The sequence below is a fragment of the Chanos chanos genome, chromosome 9, assembly GCF_902362185.1.
Source record: "Chanos chanos chromosome 9, fChaCha1.1, whole genome shotgun sequence".
Lineage (NCBI taxonomy): Eukaryota > Metazoa > Chordata > Actinopteri > Gonorynchiformes > Chanidae > Chanos > Chanos chanos.
This window is the reverse complement of record NC_044503.1, coordinates 37,337,621-37,355,691: the sequence shown is the minus strand read 5'-3', so window position 1 is coordinate 37,355,691 and position 18,071 is coordinate 37,337,621. Positions and strand designations below refer to the sequence as shown.

Genomic DNA, 18,071 nt, shown 5'->3' with positions numbered 1-18,071 from the left:
AGTCATATTCACATATTCGTAAATATCCAACTAGGTGTCAGTAGTCAACCAAAGTGACATAATAGTAACACGACTAGTTGACTAGTTTTAAAATAATCACCATCTGATCCAAGATCCAAACCCGTTCCAGTCAAGTAGTTGAAAAAATAAAAAATAATGATAAAAACAGAGATAATAATGTAGAACACACAAACTACATATTTTATATGTACAGATGTTTTACTGCCCATCATCCATATACTGCACTGTCATGTATGTAAGTTTGCCTGCATGAATCTATTCTCTCCTGTAATGTTTATTGTATATAATATTTCATGAATTATCTAATAATTTAGAAACTTAAACAAACTGAGAATATTTCCAAAATCAGCCACCTGTACCTTGGAACACAGCATAGATCAGCCATACTTCATTTTCCTTTCAAATAATGCAACTATAAGAGTGTTAAAAATGTGTGAAACTAAAAACTCACAGAGCTTTTCTGCAGCACCTCACAGCTGGGAGCAGTCTCCTACGACCCTCATCTGATGTGTTGTATTTCTTCAGGTCAAACTCATCCAGCACCTCCTCTGACATCAGAAACATGTAGGCCAGTGCTGTGCAGTGTGCAAGTGAGAGTTCAGTTCTGTAATTTCCAGACTTGACAAAAGCTTGAATTTCTTCATGGAGAGAGCGATCATTTATTTCAGTCAGGCAGTGCAGTAGACTGATCCATCTCTCAGGCAGGACACCATATTTATTTAACTCTTTGATGTAACGGCTTATTTCCTTGATGCTCTTCTGGTTGTTCTGTGTGTGTGTCAGCAGGCCTCGTAGGAGTTTCTGGTTGGACTCCAGTGAGATGCCATGAAGGAAGCGGACAAACAGATCAAGACGTCCATCTTTACTCTCCAAAGATTTATCCACAGCTTTCTTCAGCAACATATCCAAGGGAACATTGTTTGGCTCCACTCTGGTCTTTTCCTGCAGAAAATACTCCAGTGCCTCCATGTTCTTGTTTACATAGCAGTAAAACACATAGAGAGCAGCAAAGAACTCTTGAACACTCAGATGCACAAAGCAGTAGACCTTCTTCTGACGAAGCACAGATTCCTCCTTAAAGATCTCAGTACAAATCCCAGAGTACACTGTGGCCTCACTCACATCAATGTCACATTCTCTCAGATCCTCTTCATAAAACATGATATTGCCCCTCAGTAAATGATTAAAAGCCAGTTTAGCAAGTTTCAGAAAGATCTCCTTGCTTGATTCCAGAGGATTCTTTGAGTCTGTCTCAATTTTCTCTGCATATTTCTGCTTCTTCATTTTAGTCTGAATGAGCAGGAAGTGTGTGTACATCTCAGTCAGAGTTTTAGGGATCTCTTTAACATTGTCTTGACGCAGCATTTCCTGAAGCACAGTGGCTGAAATCCAACAGAACACTGGGATGTGACACATGATGTGGAGACTCACTGATGTCTTGATGTGTGAGATGATTCTGTTGGCTTGACTCTCATCACTGACTCTTTTTCTGAAGTAATCCTCTTTCTGTGAATCACTGAATCCTTGGACTTCTGTCACACGACTGATGAACTGAGAGGGGATCTGACTGGCTGCTGCTGGTCTGGAGGTTATCCAGATGAGTGCATAGGGAAGAAGATTTCCTTTGATGAGGTTTGATATCAGAATATTCACTGATGATGTTGTGGTCACATCACACAGCCTCTCAGGAATATTCAACTGAAGTCGACTCTCATCTAAACCATCAAAGATGAACAGCATTTTACAGTCATTATATTTCTCTGGATCCAAGTCTTTCAGCTCTGGGTGAAACTCTAGCAGGAGTCCATGAAGACTGAACTGTTCATCTTTAACCAAGTTCAGTTCTCTAAAAGGAAGAACCAACATGAAATCAATGTCCTGATTGGTCCTTCCTTCTGCCCAGTCCAGAATGAACTTCTGCACAGAGACTGTTTTTCCAATTCCAGCAATGCCCTTGGTGAGTATAGTTCTGATTTCTGGATTTTGTCTGTCCCGTCCAGGTTCCTGACTAGACAAGGCTTTGTTGTCATCTGTAGTTTGGTTGTTTGACAAGGGTTTGAAGATGTCATTGCAGCTGATTGGTTTGTCTTGAGAAACCCATTTCTTGGATGCTGTTTCAATCTGTAAAACCTCATGTTTCTCATTCACTCCTTCACTCTCTCCCTCTGTGATGTAGAGCTCTGTGTAAATGCTGTTGAGGAGGGTTTGGTTTTCTTTCAGTGCTACACCTTCATATAAGCGCTCATACTTATTTTTCAGGCTGGTTTTATGACGCTCAATGATTCTCAGCAGGACATCATCTGTCTCAGACATGCTGCTGTGCTGGACGTTTTGGCAACACCCAGACTGATCCTCAATTAGATCTGTCGCCCCACTACAGAGAGAGAGAGGGAGGGAGATGGTTAAAAAAAAAGGAATCTCTCAGAACCTGCTGACAAAGGCCACGCCTGGACTGATCCTGGATCAGACCTGAGTTTCCATATGTGACAGATATTTTCTTTGGGAGACATATGACTCCATCAAGGCTGACAGGCTGAACCCTTCTCATCAGCCTTGTAGTTGAGTTTAGGGCTCATATACAGTTGGGATGATGAAGTGTAACAATAATGATTGACAGCTAGTGAAGAATTCCCACTACACAGTGTTTAATCATTCAGAGAGTGGAGCTGATTGAACAGAGGGGAATGGGAGAGTTTAACTATTGGAAACCAAACTGGACAAAACAAACTGTATGTTCATGTCTCTGTTTTCATTTCTAACTGTAATCAGACAATACAACATTTATAAAGGAAACTAATTAGACTGATCAGACAGGACTCCCTCCCTTTGACTTTCTTTAAACATGACTAATGTACTGTCACTTTACACTCTGTCTGTTTTTACACTGATACATTTAAACTAAACTGGTCTTGTGTTTAGTTCTCTGTTGGTCACGTTAGTGTGTGTTTAACTGTTACATTTAAACGGTGTTGTAATATTACGACCTTATTCTCGAAATCTTTTTTTTTCCTCAGTGGGGCCCTAATACTCCGTCCTATGTTCTGCACTTTTGCACATTGCAAATTTTTTAAACCAAAAGCAGTTAAAGCAGTGAATTGTTTACAGTAAATGCATTGTCTGCTGGTTTATTTCTGTTACTTTTTCAGTACCAAACATTCAGTATGCCACTTAGTGCTGTATCACTTTGAATATTAAATAGCAAGTTAACACCAGACCACTCTTGTGAGTTTGCTATCTTTTACGATTAAAAACCATAGAAGGGTAAAAACATGCCAGGCTGACATTGGTATGATGTAAGAAACGCAGCTACCACTAATAAAACTGATAATGGGTGTGTTAGATTTACAGTAGGTGTGTGAATGATCAAACATTGACAATAATCAATAGTACTGGCGGCACTGAGGCGGTGAGTGGCCCCCAGTCAAATTCTGCTCAGGGCCCCATAAAGGCTTTGGCCGGCCCTGTTTTAATGGTTGTCCTTGCAGTGTGAACTGTGTCCTTGCTGGATGAGAATGATTTGAATGGTGTGTACTGAGTGTGTACTGAGGTCTGGGAGAATTGAGCAGGTAAGTCAGTGTAGAATATACAGCATATCATATGTCATAAACACTGGTCAATGTGACAGAGTGACAATAAGGAATCATCTGCAGAAAAATAATCTGAAAATCATTGAAGAGTTTACAGGTAAAGTGACTGAATCAGTGTGTGACATGTCCTGTTGTTTGGTGACCACTTCATTTAATCATATCAGTGTTTGGTTTCATAACAGCCAAGAACTACAACATATGAACAGCATTTTGTTTGTGTTTTAGTTTCACTCTTTGATTCAATGTATCTGAATGAAAATATCCACACATCTCATTGAAACCTGTGTGATCCCTCTTTAACTGTGTTTATACACACTGACTTTATCAGTATGAATATATTATACATAGTGTTAATATCTATTTATATTATACATATAGTTGATAAAGTATAAATACATTCACTCACTGTGACTCAGAGGGGACTGGTTCTCTGCTGAAGTCTGGAGGATAACGCATGGATCCGTCACTCTTCATAGACACACAGCTGGATACTGGAGATCCTGGTCTCTGTGTCCCGTGGTCAACAGGATCCTCCTCCTCACACTGTCCAGACTGACTCATTCTACAGACAGTGTTCTTCTCCTCTCTGTCCCCACAGTCAATCCTTTTAGTTTTCTCCATTCTCACAATGTCCAGTGAGACTTGTCCAGACAGTGCAACTGTTTTGGTCCTGTGGTCACACATACACACACACACGCACACGCACACAGTCATAAACAGGAGTGTGTATGGAGACCAAATATACAGTGTGTGGTGACCATGTTGATTTGTTTGTTTCTGTTCAGATTCACTCCTGTCTTAAAAACTGAACTTCCCAATAAACTCCTCATCTGTCAGGCATAACAGTTACTTTCTTTATATTACTGACATAAAGTGTGTGTGTGTGTGTGTGTGTGTGTTTAATTAACAATATATAATTTCATAAAACAGAAGACTGTGAATGGCTGCCCTCTGCTGGTCACAGTCAGCCCTGCACCTTAAGTAGACAAAACACAAACTACTGCAATTGTCTCACATGGTTTACAAGACGCAGTTTCTGTGTCTTCATCCAGACAGACATATTTCTCCATATACAAAATACTGACATTGATATATTATTAATAATATCTTACACTATCTCCATATACAAATCAAACTGGACAAAACAAACTGTATGTACATGTCTCTGTTTTCATTTCTAACTGATATCAGACACTATAACATTTATAAAGGAAACTAATGAGACTATTAATAATGGATATATGTGAGTGGTTATGAATAGTTGGGCTGATCAGACAGGACTCCCTCCCTTTGACTTTCTTTAAACATGACTAATGTACTGTCACTTTACATTCTGTCTGTTTTTAAACTCATACATTTAAACCAAACTGTGTTGTGTTTAGTTTTCTATTGGTCACTTTAGTCTGTGTTTAACTGTTACATTTAAACTAAACTGTGTTGTGTTTGATAATGGATGATGAGGTAGTTTTGTCACTGACACAGAGTTTAAGACAGAAAATGAATCTTTGATCAGTGTTAATGCCAATTAAAAGACTTAATCATCCAAATAATAGTATTTAAATCTTTCTCCACAGTTCTGATGGTTGTCCTTGCAGTGTGAACTGTGTCCTTGCTGGATGAGAATGATTTGAATGGCGTGTACTGAGTGTGTACTGAGATCTGGGAGAATTGAGCAGGTAAGTCAGTGTAGAATATACAGCATATCATATGTCATAAACACTGGTCAATGTGACAGAGTGACAATAAGGAATCATCTACTGAAAACTCATCAGAAAATCATTGAAGAGTTTACAGGTAAAGTGACTGAATCAGTGTGAGACATTTCCTGTTGTTTGGTGACCACTTCATTTAATCATATCAATGTTTGGTTTCATAACAGCCAAGAACTACAACATATGAACAGCATTTTGTTTGTGTTTTAGTTTCACTCTCTTTGATTCCAAATATCTGAATGAAAATATCCACACATCTCACTGTAACCTGTGTGATCTCTCTTTAGCTGTGTTTATACACACTGACATTATCAGTATGAATATATTATACACAGTGTTAATATCTATTTATATTATACATATAGTTGATAAAGTATAAATACATTCACTCACTGTGACTCAGAGGGGACTGGTTCTCTGCTGAAGTCTGGAGGATAACGCATGGATCCGTCACTCTTCATAGACACACAGCTGGATACTGGAGATCCTGGTCTCTGTGTCCCGTGGTCAACAGGATCCTCCTCCTCACACTGTCCAGACTGACTCATTCTACAGACAGTGTTCTTCTCCTCTCTGTCCCCACAGTCAATCCTTTTAGTTTTCTCCATTCTCACAATGTCCACCGAGACTTGTTCAGACAGTGCAACTGTCCTGTGGTCACACACACACACACACACACACTACAATTTACATGTGCAAAAATATGTTTCAAGGTCCACACACACACACACATGCACACACACACACACACACAGTACAATTTATATACACAATCATATGTTTTAAGGTATACACACACACATTTATACATACAATAATATGTTTTAAGGTCCGTGTGCGCACGCACACACGCACACACTGCAGTTAGCATACTCAATCATATGTTTTGATTTGCAAACAGATCTCACAATCAGATGTGTTAAAAGACTTTATCTGAACTTTGTGACACTGTCGCCACCTGCTGGTCAGTGTACGCAGGATTGCACAAGGAGGAAAACGGACGTGAAATTTATGACTTATTTTACCGACTGTAAACACTGCACAGTTTAGTGATAATCTGTGCAAACAGCAATGTACAGGTTACTGAAACTAATTAAAATCATAAAATGCTTCGAGAACACGTTTTAAATGTTTCTTATAATCCTGATGTGTGAGTGTCGTTGGAATTATGTGAGAGTACACAGTCTACACTACACAGGCTACGTGTCAACTGATTCAGAGGTTAATTAACAAACAAAGCAGGTTTAACATTAAGCCATGCGTGATATTCGAGTGCTTAAACGTTTCCTTCCATTAATTTTAAATGTTATGTTTTCTCCATCTTTCTACCCGCACATGTAAGAAGGAGAACTTTAAAAATAAAGACAGCAACCCTCTTTCAGCAATTTCAGCAACAACAAAACAGGGACGAAATCGTTTATGCCCGTTCCTGTGTTTCCGTCAACTAAACTAACAACGTCGGCACTGATAACTTGTCTTTAATATGTCGACATTGACAACTTGTCTGAAGCCTATGTAAACGCCTTTTTTTAATACAACACAAACCGAGCCAAACGGACCGGTGAAATCTGACACAAAAGACACAAAAGTGTTACATGACTCTGCAAATCGATTCAGTTATGAGTTTCATGTTAGGGGTGTGATTACTTCAAGTGCGACCATACGGTCGACAAATAGGCTACATTACTAGGCCTAATGCGACGACGTCACAGACTACATCTTAATGCGTATGCCTCTTGGTGACAACGGTAAAAGAATAGTTTCTTAAAATAGCTTCTTATATTCTTATAAAAGAATACTTCATCTGACTTCGACCTCGAGAGATATCTTTGTGGTTGATATGTTACTTCCCAACTGCAAATTCCTCAAATTAATCAGATAATCCAAGTAGGACATCAGAAATATTGTTCCTCATTACATGATAAATGGTCGAGACATAACTTACTTTCTTCAACTCGGATAACGTCGCTTTAACGGCCAGTTTGTGGACAAGAAGGGCACAAAAACATCAGTATCAATATTTTTTAAAATAAATATCGGCTTTAATATTTCAAGTGAGCAAGTGTTTTCGATTCAAAGCATAGGCCTATTCATATGTTCCGTCTTTTGATCGGTTGACCGTAGGCCATGTAACGATTTAGTAGATCATGTTGTTTCCATTGTTTCAGGAACAAGCATCTACATGTAATACAACAATTTTTAAACACTTACCACAATTCTTCACAGCGTCGCACTAAATAAATCTCATTTCAGTCGAAGTTAATTTTCTGCTGAAAATGGCGCTGGGAACAAAGCAATGTTTACTTTCGTTTTCTCTCTCAGACTCCCAGAAAGTGCTGCCCTGATCACTTAGGCCCAATGAGAATTCCGTCTCGGCGGATAAACGAACAAAGAACCTGGCGGGGCACACATTTATAAATAACATCACCACTAAGACAAATGTCACCTCCACTTTAATTCTGGATGAAAAACTCTCCTTCTGCAAATGATATTTCTCGAGGAGACAGGCGTCCCATTGACATTAGTTAGAAATACTGTGAATCAAGGAATATGGCTGACTTTTAGGTACTGTGAGTCCCGTATGAGAACTTATCGTTTGTCACATACACAGGATGGAAGACACAGTCTCAGTAAATCTGCACCCAGTATGAAGGAGGTGGGGAAATGTGCACTGTGGATATATTCTATATCATCTCTACTGGTTCAGACTAGAGGTTTGGCCCAGAATGCTCTGCTCCTCGACTACTGTTCATTTAAATAATACGACTTCAGACCTTACAAAACAATACCAAACTTTTCTAACTTTTCAAACTCTTGCATAGACATGTTCTTCATGTCATTATAGAGAGGAGTTTAACAAAGCTGTTTTTTTCTTTTTTCAAAACAGAATTTGTCTGTCACTCTTAGTCTGATGGGGTGTCCCTAAGAGGGAGAACTGGTTGGACTCTGGTAATCTGGACATATTGCTCCACCTCTTAACTGAAATGTAAGCTATGCTGCAAACATTTAGAAGCTTCTCCTCCTCTGCAGAGTAATTTAAAGGAGACCCCTCTCATAGATATATATACGTGTGTGTGTGTGTGTGTGTGTGTATATATAGATAGATAGATAGATAGATAGATAGATAGATAGATAGATAGATAGATAGATAGATAGAATGTAGGAACTCACATGCTCAGTACTCCTGTACTCCTGTCTGCTTTAATGACGATAGTTCTGTGCTGGTAAAAACACTAACATTGAATTATTCATTCATTTTCTAAACCGTAAACACCCTGGACAGGTCACCAGTCCATCACAGAGCAGACACACAGACAAACATATATTCATGCACACATTCACATTGAAGGGAAATTCAGTATCTCCAGTTCACCTGACTGACATGTCTCTGGACTGTGGGAGGAAACCAGACCTCCTGGAGGAGGCCCACACAGACATGATGAGAACATGCAAACTCCACACAGAGAGGAGCTCAGGATCTTCTTCCTGTGAGGAGACAGCGCCACCTACTGCACCACCGTGCCGCCGCTAGGACAACGCCAGCAGCCAAATGAAAAAGGTGTGGTCATAACAATGAACACGCAGAACTGTGTTTAGATGGACCAACACACAAACCTGCACACCTGTGCAATCTCAGCCATGCACTTTTCCAAAAGACTCATGTCATCAGCCAACACAAAATGTTTGTTTCTGCACTGTTAGATGAGTACCTCAACTTTCACTTAAAAGAAACACACCTTTACAAATGTCCAAGGAAATTCAACAAATTATAACACTCTTTAACTAGGCTTTGCATCTATTCTTTGTATTTATGTGTGTATGTATGTATGTATGTATGTATGTATGTATGTATGTGTGTATGTATGTATGAATGCATGTATGTCTGTGTATATGTATGTATGTATGTATGTACGTATGTAGATGTGTATGTGTGTATGTATGTATGTATGTATGTATGTATGTGCATATGTATGTATGTGTGTATGTGTGTATGTATGTATGTGTGTATGTATGTATGTATGTATTGCTGGTTTGGCATGATGAACTGCTCTTGGCTGACGACAGGGATGTGGAAAAAAAAGTCAAATGAGAGTGAGGAAAGAGAGAGTTCAGTGAAAACACATCATGTATTTACCCTCAGACACTTTTACTGCAGTTAGTTCAAAGTCATGTCATGGTTTTATAAACACAAGCACAGTGAGAAACCAGGAACAACTTAAACTGACGTCTACAGTGAAGACATATGTTGAAACTTCAATATGACTGAGACATTTGAAAGCCTTCAGGTTTTTTTTTTAATGGAAGTAACACAATCCTGTCTGCTCCAGCTTTGATGTGAAACACAGCACAGGTCTCAGTGTGGACCCTGAACATCTCACTCTTCAGTCTGAAAATCACAGGCATCTCCTGTCTTTTCTGGTGGAGAAAACAGCTCCACTTCATTAAATCACAGGAATCTCCTGCCTTTCCTGGTGGAGAAAACAGCTCCACCTCATTAAATCACAGGCATCTCCTGCCTTTCCTGGTGGAGAAAACAGCTCCACCTCATTAAATCACAGGAATCTCCTGCCTTTCCTGGTGGAGAAAACAGCTCCACCTCATTAAATCACAGGCATCTCCTGCCTTTCCTGGTGGAGAAAACAGCTCCACCTCATTAAATCACAGGAATCTCCTGCCTTTCCTGATGGAGAAAACAGCTCCATTAAAGCACAGGCATCTCCTGCCTTTCCTGGTGGAGAAAACAGCTCCACCTCATTAAATCACAGGCATCTCCTATCTTTTCTGGTGGAGAAAACAACTCCACCTCATTAAATCACAGGCATCTCCTGCCTTTCCTGGTGGAGAAAACAGCTCCACCTCATTAAATCACAGGCATCTCCTGCCTTTTCTGGTGGAGAAAACAGCTCCACTTCATTAAATCACAGGAATCTCCTGCCTTTCCTGGTGGAGAAAACAGCTCCACCTCATTAAATCACAGGCATCTCCTGTCTTTCCTGGTGGAGAAAACAGCTCCACCTCATTAAATCACAGGCATCTCCTGCCTTTCCTGGTGGAGAAAACAGCTCCACCTCATTAAATCACAGGCATCTCCTGTCTTTTCTGGTGGAGAAAACAGCTCCACCTCATTAAATCACAGGCATCTCCTGCCTTTCCTGGTGGAGAAAACAGCTCCACCTCATTAAATCACAGGCATCTCCTGCCTTTTCTGGTGGAGAAAACAGCTCCACTTCATTAAATCACAGGAATCTCCTGCCTTTCCTGGTGGAGAAAACAGCTCCACTTCATTAAATCACAGGAATCTCCTGCCTTTCCTGGTGGAGAAAACAGCTCCACCTCATTAAATCACAGGAATCTCCTGCCTTTCCTGATGGAGAAAACAGCTCCACCTCATTAAATCACAGGCATCTCCTGCCTTTTCTGGTGGAGAAAACAGCTCCACCTCATTAAATCACAGGAATCTCCTGCCTTTCCTGATGGAGAAAACAGCTCCACCTCATTAAATCACAGGAATCTCCTGCCTTTCCTGGTGGAGAAAACAGCTCCACCTCATTAAATCACAGGAATCTCCTGCCTTTCCTGATGGAGAAAACAGCTCCACCTCATTAAATCACAGGAATCTCCTGCCTTTCCTGGTGAAGAAACCAGATGTAAGATGACAAAACACACAGTAAAGGCCTCACAGGCCTGATACATGTCTGTTAGATCTATTAGAAAGGGTAGACAAGCCAGCCCAGTCACTGTGCTGGTTCTTTAGTTGGTTTACAATGATTTAAAATGTTTTAGGACATGAATCCTAGGTTGAATCATGGACATGCCTTTGTTTATTTGATCATTAAACAATGATGCAATTGTCACTTTGAATTTCCTACTTGAAATTCAAATTGCTTTGAGATTAGATCAGGTGTCTAGTAGTTATTTAAATCAACATGAGGGCCTGCTACACAATTAGATTTTTTTTCTTTCAGTAATTTCAGCAAAGCAGACATGTGACCAACCTTTCCTCCATAATTGACAGTGAAAAGGATTAGCATTAAACAGGATGACGAAAAGAATGTTAAATACAAAAAAAAGTCATGTGACTTCTATTCTAATTCAGAGGCTCCAAACCTGACCTTGACTGATATAAGTCAAACAAGTGGTGAACAGTTCATCAATACTCTCTTCAGATCGTCCTCACTCGCTGGATCATTAACTCACTATGGAAACACAAGGACACAATAACATGGCATTACAATGTTTCTTTACTGAATACATCATTCAGACTATGAAGTATCACCATAAACATGAGACTGTCTGTCATATGCAGTACCAACAGTGTACACCAGAGGGAACTCTCATCACTCTTCCATAACTCATTCATTACTCATCACTGGTCCCAAACTGGAAGTGGGTTTATTATTTCCCTCTTCTGTTCTCTCCTGTTCTGACAGAGTGTCCCACTTGTCCTCAGGCCTGGTACACAGAACAGAAATAGGACAAGAAACAGACTGGATCCACAGCAGGGTTTCACACAGGATTAAAAACATCTTTCACAATCCCAAGACTAAGAGAGAGGTATCACAGAAAAAACAGAGATTTATATCAAACAGAAACAGGCTTGATCAACAAAGTCATTGAACTGATCAGGCCAGTCATCAGTCAACCAGCAATGACTGAATGACTGAAACACAGGGTATAAATACAGACACAAACAAGGTCACTGAGCAGAATCCAGGTGGACGTCATGATTATCTAATTAGTGGAAGTATCTATGGAGACAGAACACTGGGATATGATTGGCTAACAGAGGAGACTTGTGAGGACAGAGGTGTGACAAAAGTGCCTCTTTATTTCGTAAATTATTCAACCTGTAAAGCATCACCACAGGAGTGATTCTGTCAGTCTTATGCAGTACCAACAAAATACAGCAGAAGGCGCTCTCACCACTATTCCATAAATCATTTATTACTCATCACTGTCACCAAATCAGAAATCATATTATCACTGTTCTCTTCTGTTTACTGCACAGTTCAGTCATTAAACAGTCAATTTTTTTTAAAAGACCTGAAAATGAAAATAATTTGACATGTTTTGAAATGTTAACCTATAAAAAGCCTTACATGAGAAACAATGGTTTTCCATCATTATATATAACAGAAAACAGCAACTGTGACCAACAAACACTGAACAGTGGACATTCAGAGAGTCTCATGTAATACCAGTGAAATGCATTAGAGGGCGCTCCAGTGACCATGTCATTAACCTGTGCTTATTTGTTGTTAGTGACTGAAGCACAGAGGTTGCTGGACTCTTGGTTGCTGTTGTTCCATCCTGTTGTTGTTGTCCTGTTGTCCTGACAGTGAACAGGAGAGAAGATCTCACTGTGTCCACAGGCTGCTGTGACAGGATGGACGTAACAGAAATGACTACAATCATTCTCACATGATGGAAATGAACAGGAGCAGTGTTGATGATAAATCATGTTGTTGTTTTATCAGGCTGACTGTGAAACTTCAGCATGGGTCTCCTTTTCTGTCTTTATTCCTGAATGGATAGAAATGAAACTAAGTTAAATCAGATTGTAAATCAGAATCACTAAGATCCATTTGTAAATCAATGAATACCAATGAAATCCTTTCAAATTTAACAAAAGAATCTTCTTTTATCATTATGTGTTTGTGTCATGTTAAATGTGAGTGAGTCCCAGTGATGTGAGTGGAGGGTAAATGAACAGACTGACTGATATTCTCATAGGTGACAGCATCTGCACTTTCATCCTACAGACAAACCACAGAGAGGAGCTAATACACTCTTTTACAACACAACAACATCACAAACACTCACAAGGAAAACATATTAGAGTATTACTTTAGTCTGATACATATATAATAATTAAAGTAATAATTATATGTGTGATTGTTAAATCCGTAGTTATCATGTTGTTATGGAGAATGACTCACTGTGGGTTTCTGAGCTCTTGTTCCATTCTCTGAAATATAATCCAACAACATTCCACAGTCATTATTCAGATTATTATAATTCAGATTATTATTGTAGTGTTTGCAGTTGTTGTTGTTGTTGTTGCTGTTGTTGTCATTACACATTATTATTATTCAGATTATTTAGATTATTAATATTGTTGTTGTTGTTATAGGAAAATAGAAGGAAAATGATCTAATATCTTATTCCTGCTTAACTCCCTTGTGCGTTAACAGAACAGGACCAAAGATTATGAAGGAAAATTGAACAGAAAAACTGAATTCCTTCATCTGCTGCTGGACAACAATGATTTCTTTGTCTGTCTCTTCATTTCTTTGAATTACAGAAGTCTCTTTGAATTAGATGATTTAGACGAGTAGCAACATTTGACTGAATCGTCCTGTGGATCTTTTCACGTGATCAGAACATTCTGACTGAAATCAATATTTTCAAAAGAAGAACACAGTAATCACTGTTTGAATACTCACTGACTCTTCTGTTATACAACAGCACAACAACAACCACAAGCAGGAGAACAGAGACTGCACCAGTCAGACGACACAACAAAATCTCTATCACAGACATCTCTGATGAGTGCACAACTGCAGAAATGAGACAGAGAGAAATTAGGGTTGGGTCTGTAGACATGAATTTACACTGAGCGTAACAAACTTTGCATTGAAAAATACCTTGCTTTTTAAAACATGTTGTTTTTAAACAAACCTCTTTAACCCTACCTTACCATTATTAAGAACAACCATGTAACACCACATTACTGTTATTAAATACAACTCTATAACGCTATAATACTGTTATTAAACATTATAACTCTATAACACTAAATTACTGTTATTAAACACTATAACTCTACAACACTACCTTACTGTTATTTAACATTATAACTCTCTAACACTACATTACTGTTATTAAACATTATAACTCTATAACACTATATTAATGTTATTAAATACAACTCTATAACACTATATTACTGTTATTAAACATTATAACTCTATGACACTATTTTACTGTTATTAAACATTATAACTCTATAACACTACCTTACTGTTAGTAAACAGTGATTCAGATCACTGTCATCAGTGAAAGACTCCATCATCTGTTTTTAACACTGTGGTGAGAGTGGTCTAATAATAAGGCTATAAACAGACAACAAACAAGCATAAATAATCACACATGCATACATATACACACACAAATACATACACACATGCATACACACATACAAATACAGACACTGTAACAAACTGCTGTAATTTCTACAGTAAAATTTTACAGTAACTTCTTGTTCTGTCATTTCACAAAGTTTAGCTGTATGTCGCAATGCATCATGGGTCCAAAATCGTTACAGTATCTGACAGCATTTTTCCACAGTAACAAATTGTAAAATGACCAGCAGGCTGTGGTCTGTCTGTAGATGATGCATATTACAGTTAAATAGTGTTGATAGCGGATCGTGTTGCACAAGGCGGTTTGAGCGAGGAGCTTGACACGAGGGCACTTTATGACGTGTGTCACAGAGGTCATTGGTTTTTACTTCTCTATGTTGGCAATGAGCAAAGAAAACTCAGCCCAAATTCATGTCTGTTCTTGTATAAACCACATGTTTCGCGTTTAATCTTTTTGGCCCCTCTCTGTAAAGACTTTTTCATACAAATATGTATAAATGAATCCACACTTTCCCAGACACAGGGCTTTACTGAGAGGGGCCGAAAACATTACACATGCAACTTTCTAGTTTGATACAAAACTAGATACAAAAAAAGAAATATGCAGAAAGGCATATGGACCAGACTGGAAAAAGAAGAACAAGAGCATAAGACCACATTGCACTGCATGGACAGTCTGTGCTCATATTGCTCACTCCTGTTTTATTACACTATAGTATATTTTATATTTATTGTACTGTATTTTTATCTTGTATTATTTTTATCTATACTTCTTCACCTGTCTTTCTTTCTGCTGCTGTTAACACCCAAATTTCCCCACCTGGGGATTAATAAAGTCTTTTCTTCTCTTTTCTTCTCTTCTCTTCTCTTCTCTTCTCTTCTCTTCTCTTCTCTTCTCTTCTCTTCTCGTTGGAAAGGCCGCTCCTCTGCGCATGCGTTAGTTTGGCCTTTTCCCAATATATTTTAGTATTGTAATAGTTCGTGGGGTTTCTCGAAGAGTGTAGTGAAGCTGGTCTACCTCGCATTAGCCTGTGTTATTGTAAATAGAGTTTACTGACTGTTCACGGATTAAGAAATTGATGCTGTCAAGTTTATGTCATACCACCGTCAGTTAATTCCTTATCCCTTGCACAAATGTACCGTTGTATAGACTTGTCATGCCACAGTTGCCACCGTTATTGTATAAAATGTTCGCTCGTTGTTGCGAATTGAAACTAGCCTGGTAGCCATATTTGTTTGATCTCCTGAAGCTTCACGTTCGCCTTGTTGTTAATTCGTAAAGCGCCACTAGATGGCATTGTTGGACTGGATTCGTTACTTAACGTATTGTAACGGCAATGCAAGTTCCCTGTTTTAACAATATTTATGTGACTATTATTAATGTAAATAATGTAAATTATTGTTTGTAACTACCTGTATCTGTCATGTTAACGTAAATGTGGTTTTGCTGTTTATTGTTACAGACCACACTGACACATGCTATCTGTATCCTGCTGTGTTTGGATGAAAGTAAAGTTTGAGTTGCATTAGACGGACTACTGTGTGTTCTGACCGACACCCCAGGGAGACACCCAGTTCACTCATACTACACCTTATACAGTCCATCCATTCACCACCTATCCAACACTTCTCTTCTCTTCTCTTCTCTTCTCTTCTCTTCTCTTCTCTTCTCTTCTCTTCTCTTGTCTTATCTTCTCTTGTCTTATCTTATCTTATCACATATAGCCAAAGCCCAGTCTCCAAAGACAAATGTATGTTGCATGGTGGCAGCATCAAACAAACAAACAAACAGAAAAACATTGTCTCACTGCCTGTATCACAGAATCCCAAATGTGGCCTTCCAGGAGCACTGAAGCTGTTTGGTTTATGCGGTGCCTCTGAAATGTTAGCATTTTGACCTGCGTAGTAGTAGGAGGCATCCTGAGGTCTTGTGGTGCCATTGGATAAGCATTCTTGGTTGTCCTCTGTGATGCTGGGGCAGCTCTTCTTGTGGCTGCAAAGTCCCACACAGGAGTGGCAGCGAGGCAGATGAACCATGGTGGGACAGCACCTTACTGGCTGGGGGCCCAGCTTGAGGCAGGTGGGATGGGGGATAAGTTGTTGCCCAGACAACACATCCCACCTCTCCTTGTTTCCGACAGAATCTAGGGGAAAGGTGAAGCCGATAGGCTTGGTGCCGGAGACAACGCAGCAGCTGCCAGAGTGGGTGGAGTACAACTTCAAGCTCTGGTGAGGGTCCACTGGTTGTTTCAGAGGTGCTTGGACTGGACTGCAATTCTGCCTCTGCCAACTCGCTGAATCTTTTTTTGTTTTGTTGAGGCCTCCCGAAGATATCAAAAATGTGTTTTTGTGCTATTTCAACAGGTAGTCAGCTGTCACTGACGATAAGGTTAACAGCTACGTCGGCAAGGCCATGTGACTAGCATGACACTGCTGATTTTATTAATGGCTTACTGGTACAATGAATTTTCATCACTTTTCATTAATTTGATTTCATTTATTTATTTTTGGGAAAATACACTTTTGGGTGCTGCAGCACCAACTTCCCACAGTTATAGTGATATGCTCCAGAGAGTGTTTCGTTTTTGTCTGAGGTCTTTTAAGTCTGTTAGCAAGTAAATCACCTTCAGGTTTTTTTTTTCTTCATTCGCGAAGTGCCGAGTGCTGCAGCATAGTTGTAAATGCAAGTAGAACTGTCATGTTTCAAACTTTTCTTTATGGTAATAAGATGTGAGACTTAGTGAAAACAAACTCTGACAAAGCCAGCGAAGCCACGTTTGGAAGAACAGCTTGAACACTAAAGGCTCATTGTAGTCTGGATTGGCCGCTACTGCAGGAATTTAGCCTCCAGTGACTTTATCCTGTATCTTGGAACTGCTGAACTCGTGAGTAGTCTACAGTGCTTTATTTGTGAAGACCAACTGTCTTTTCATCCACCAGTGTGAGCACAACTGTAACAGCGTGAGTGAACTTTGATTTTGTTTCTATTGGATTTCATTCGCCATCAGGAATAACATGAACTGTGCATTTTCCTCATGTGCATCTAAGTAAGTGGCCCCAGTGTCTTCTTGCAAGCTTGTTAACTTTAGGAGAGACTCACTGAACTGATTTTGACTGTTTACTCAATGTGTTTAGCATTGTAATCAGTGTTCATCGTAACCTGACCATTACTGGCACCTTTTTGCATCAGTTAGTGGGTTGCCTGACTTAATGTGGCTGTTGAGAGCATTGGGTTGCCAAGTTTTCTTAAACAGTGTTATTATTTTTCAGATTATCACACAGCTGTGTACCAAAGTGACAAAATGGAGTTGGAATTTCACATTTCCTATGTCATATTTCATATTTATACAATTACATTTTATTCACATACATTTTACACACACACACACACACACGCACACACACACACACACACACACACACACATTTGCTTTATTTCATTTGAACATAAAAGGGAAAATAAATTTTGCCTATTTGTTACAGTTCATCAGTGTGCCATTTAGGCCTAATCCCTGTTGTTTAACTAAAACTACAGGTAATAAGGACTACTCTTTGCATTTATTACTTTCGCTTTAACTTTACCTGAGGATGTATATATTTCCTAC

The 18,071-nt window shown here is 39.2% G+C and overlaps 1 protein-coding gene across 1 annotated transcript in view; it reads right to left on the bottom strand.

Moving 5' to 3' along the window:
- Positions 1–16,503, bottom strand: part of LOC115821741 (protein NLRC3-like) — a 52,451-nt gene extending 35,948 nt beyond the window's left edge. The window contains exons 1-4 of the mRNA XM_030785538.1: positions 16,365–16,503; positions 6,866–6,888; positions 2,072–2,199; positions 473–2,029 (exon numbers count right to left, since the gene is read on the bottom strand). Coding sequence (XP_030641398.1) covers positions 473–2,029; positions 2,072–2,199; positions 6,866–6,888; positions 16,365–16,503 — 1,847 coding nt within the window. The remainder of the gene's footprint in view (positions 1–472; positions 2,030–2,071; positions 2,200–6,865; positions 6,889–16,364) is intronic.
- Between the last annotated feature and the right edge of the window lie 1,568 nt (positions 16,504–18,071).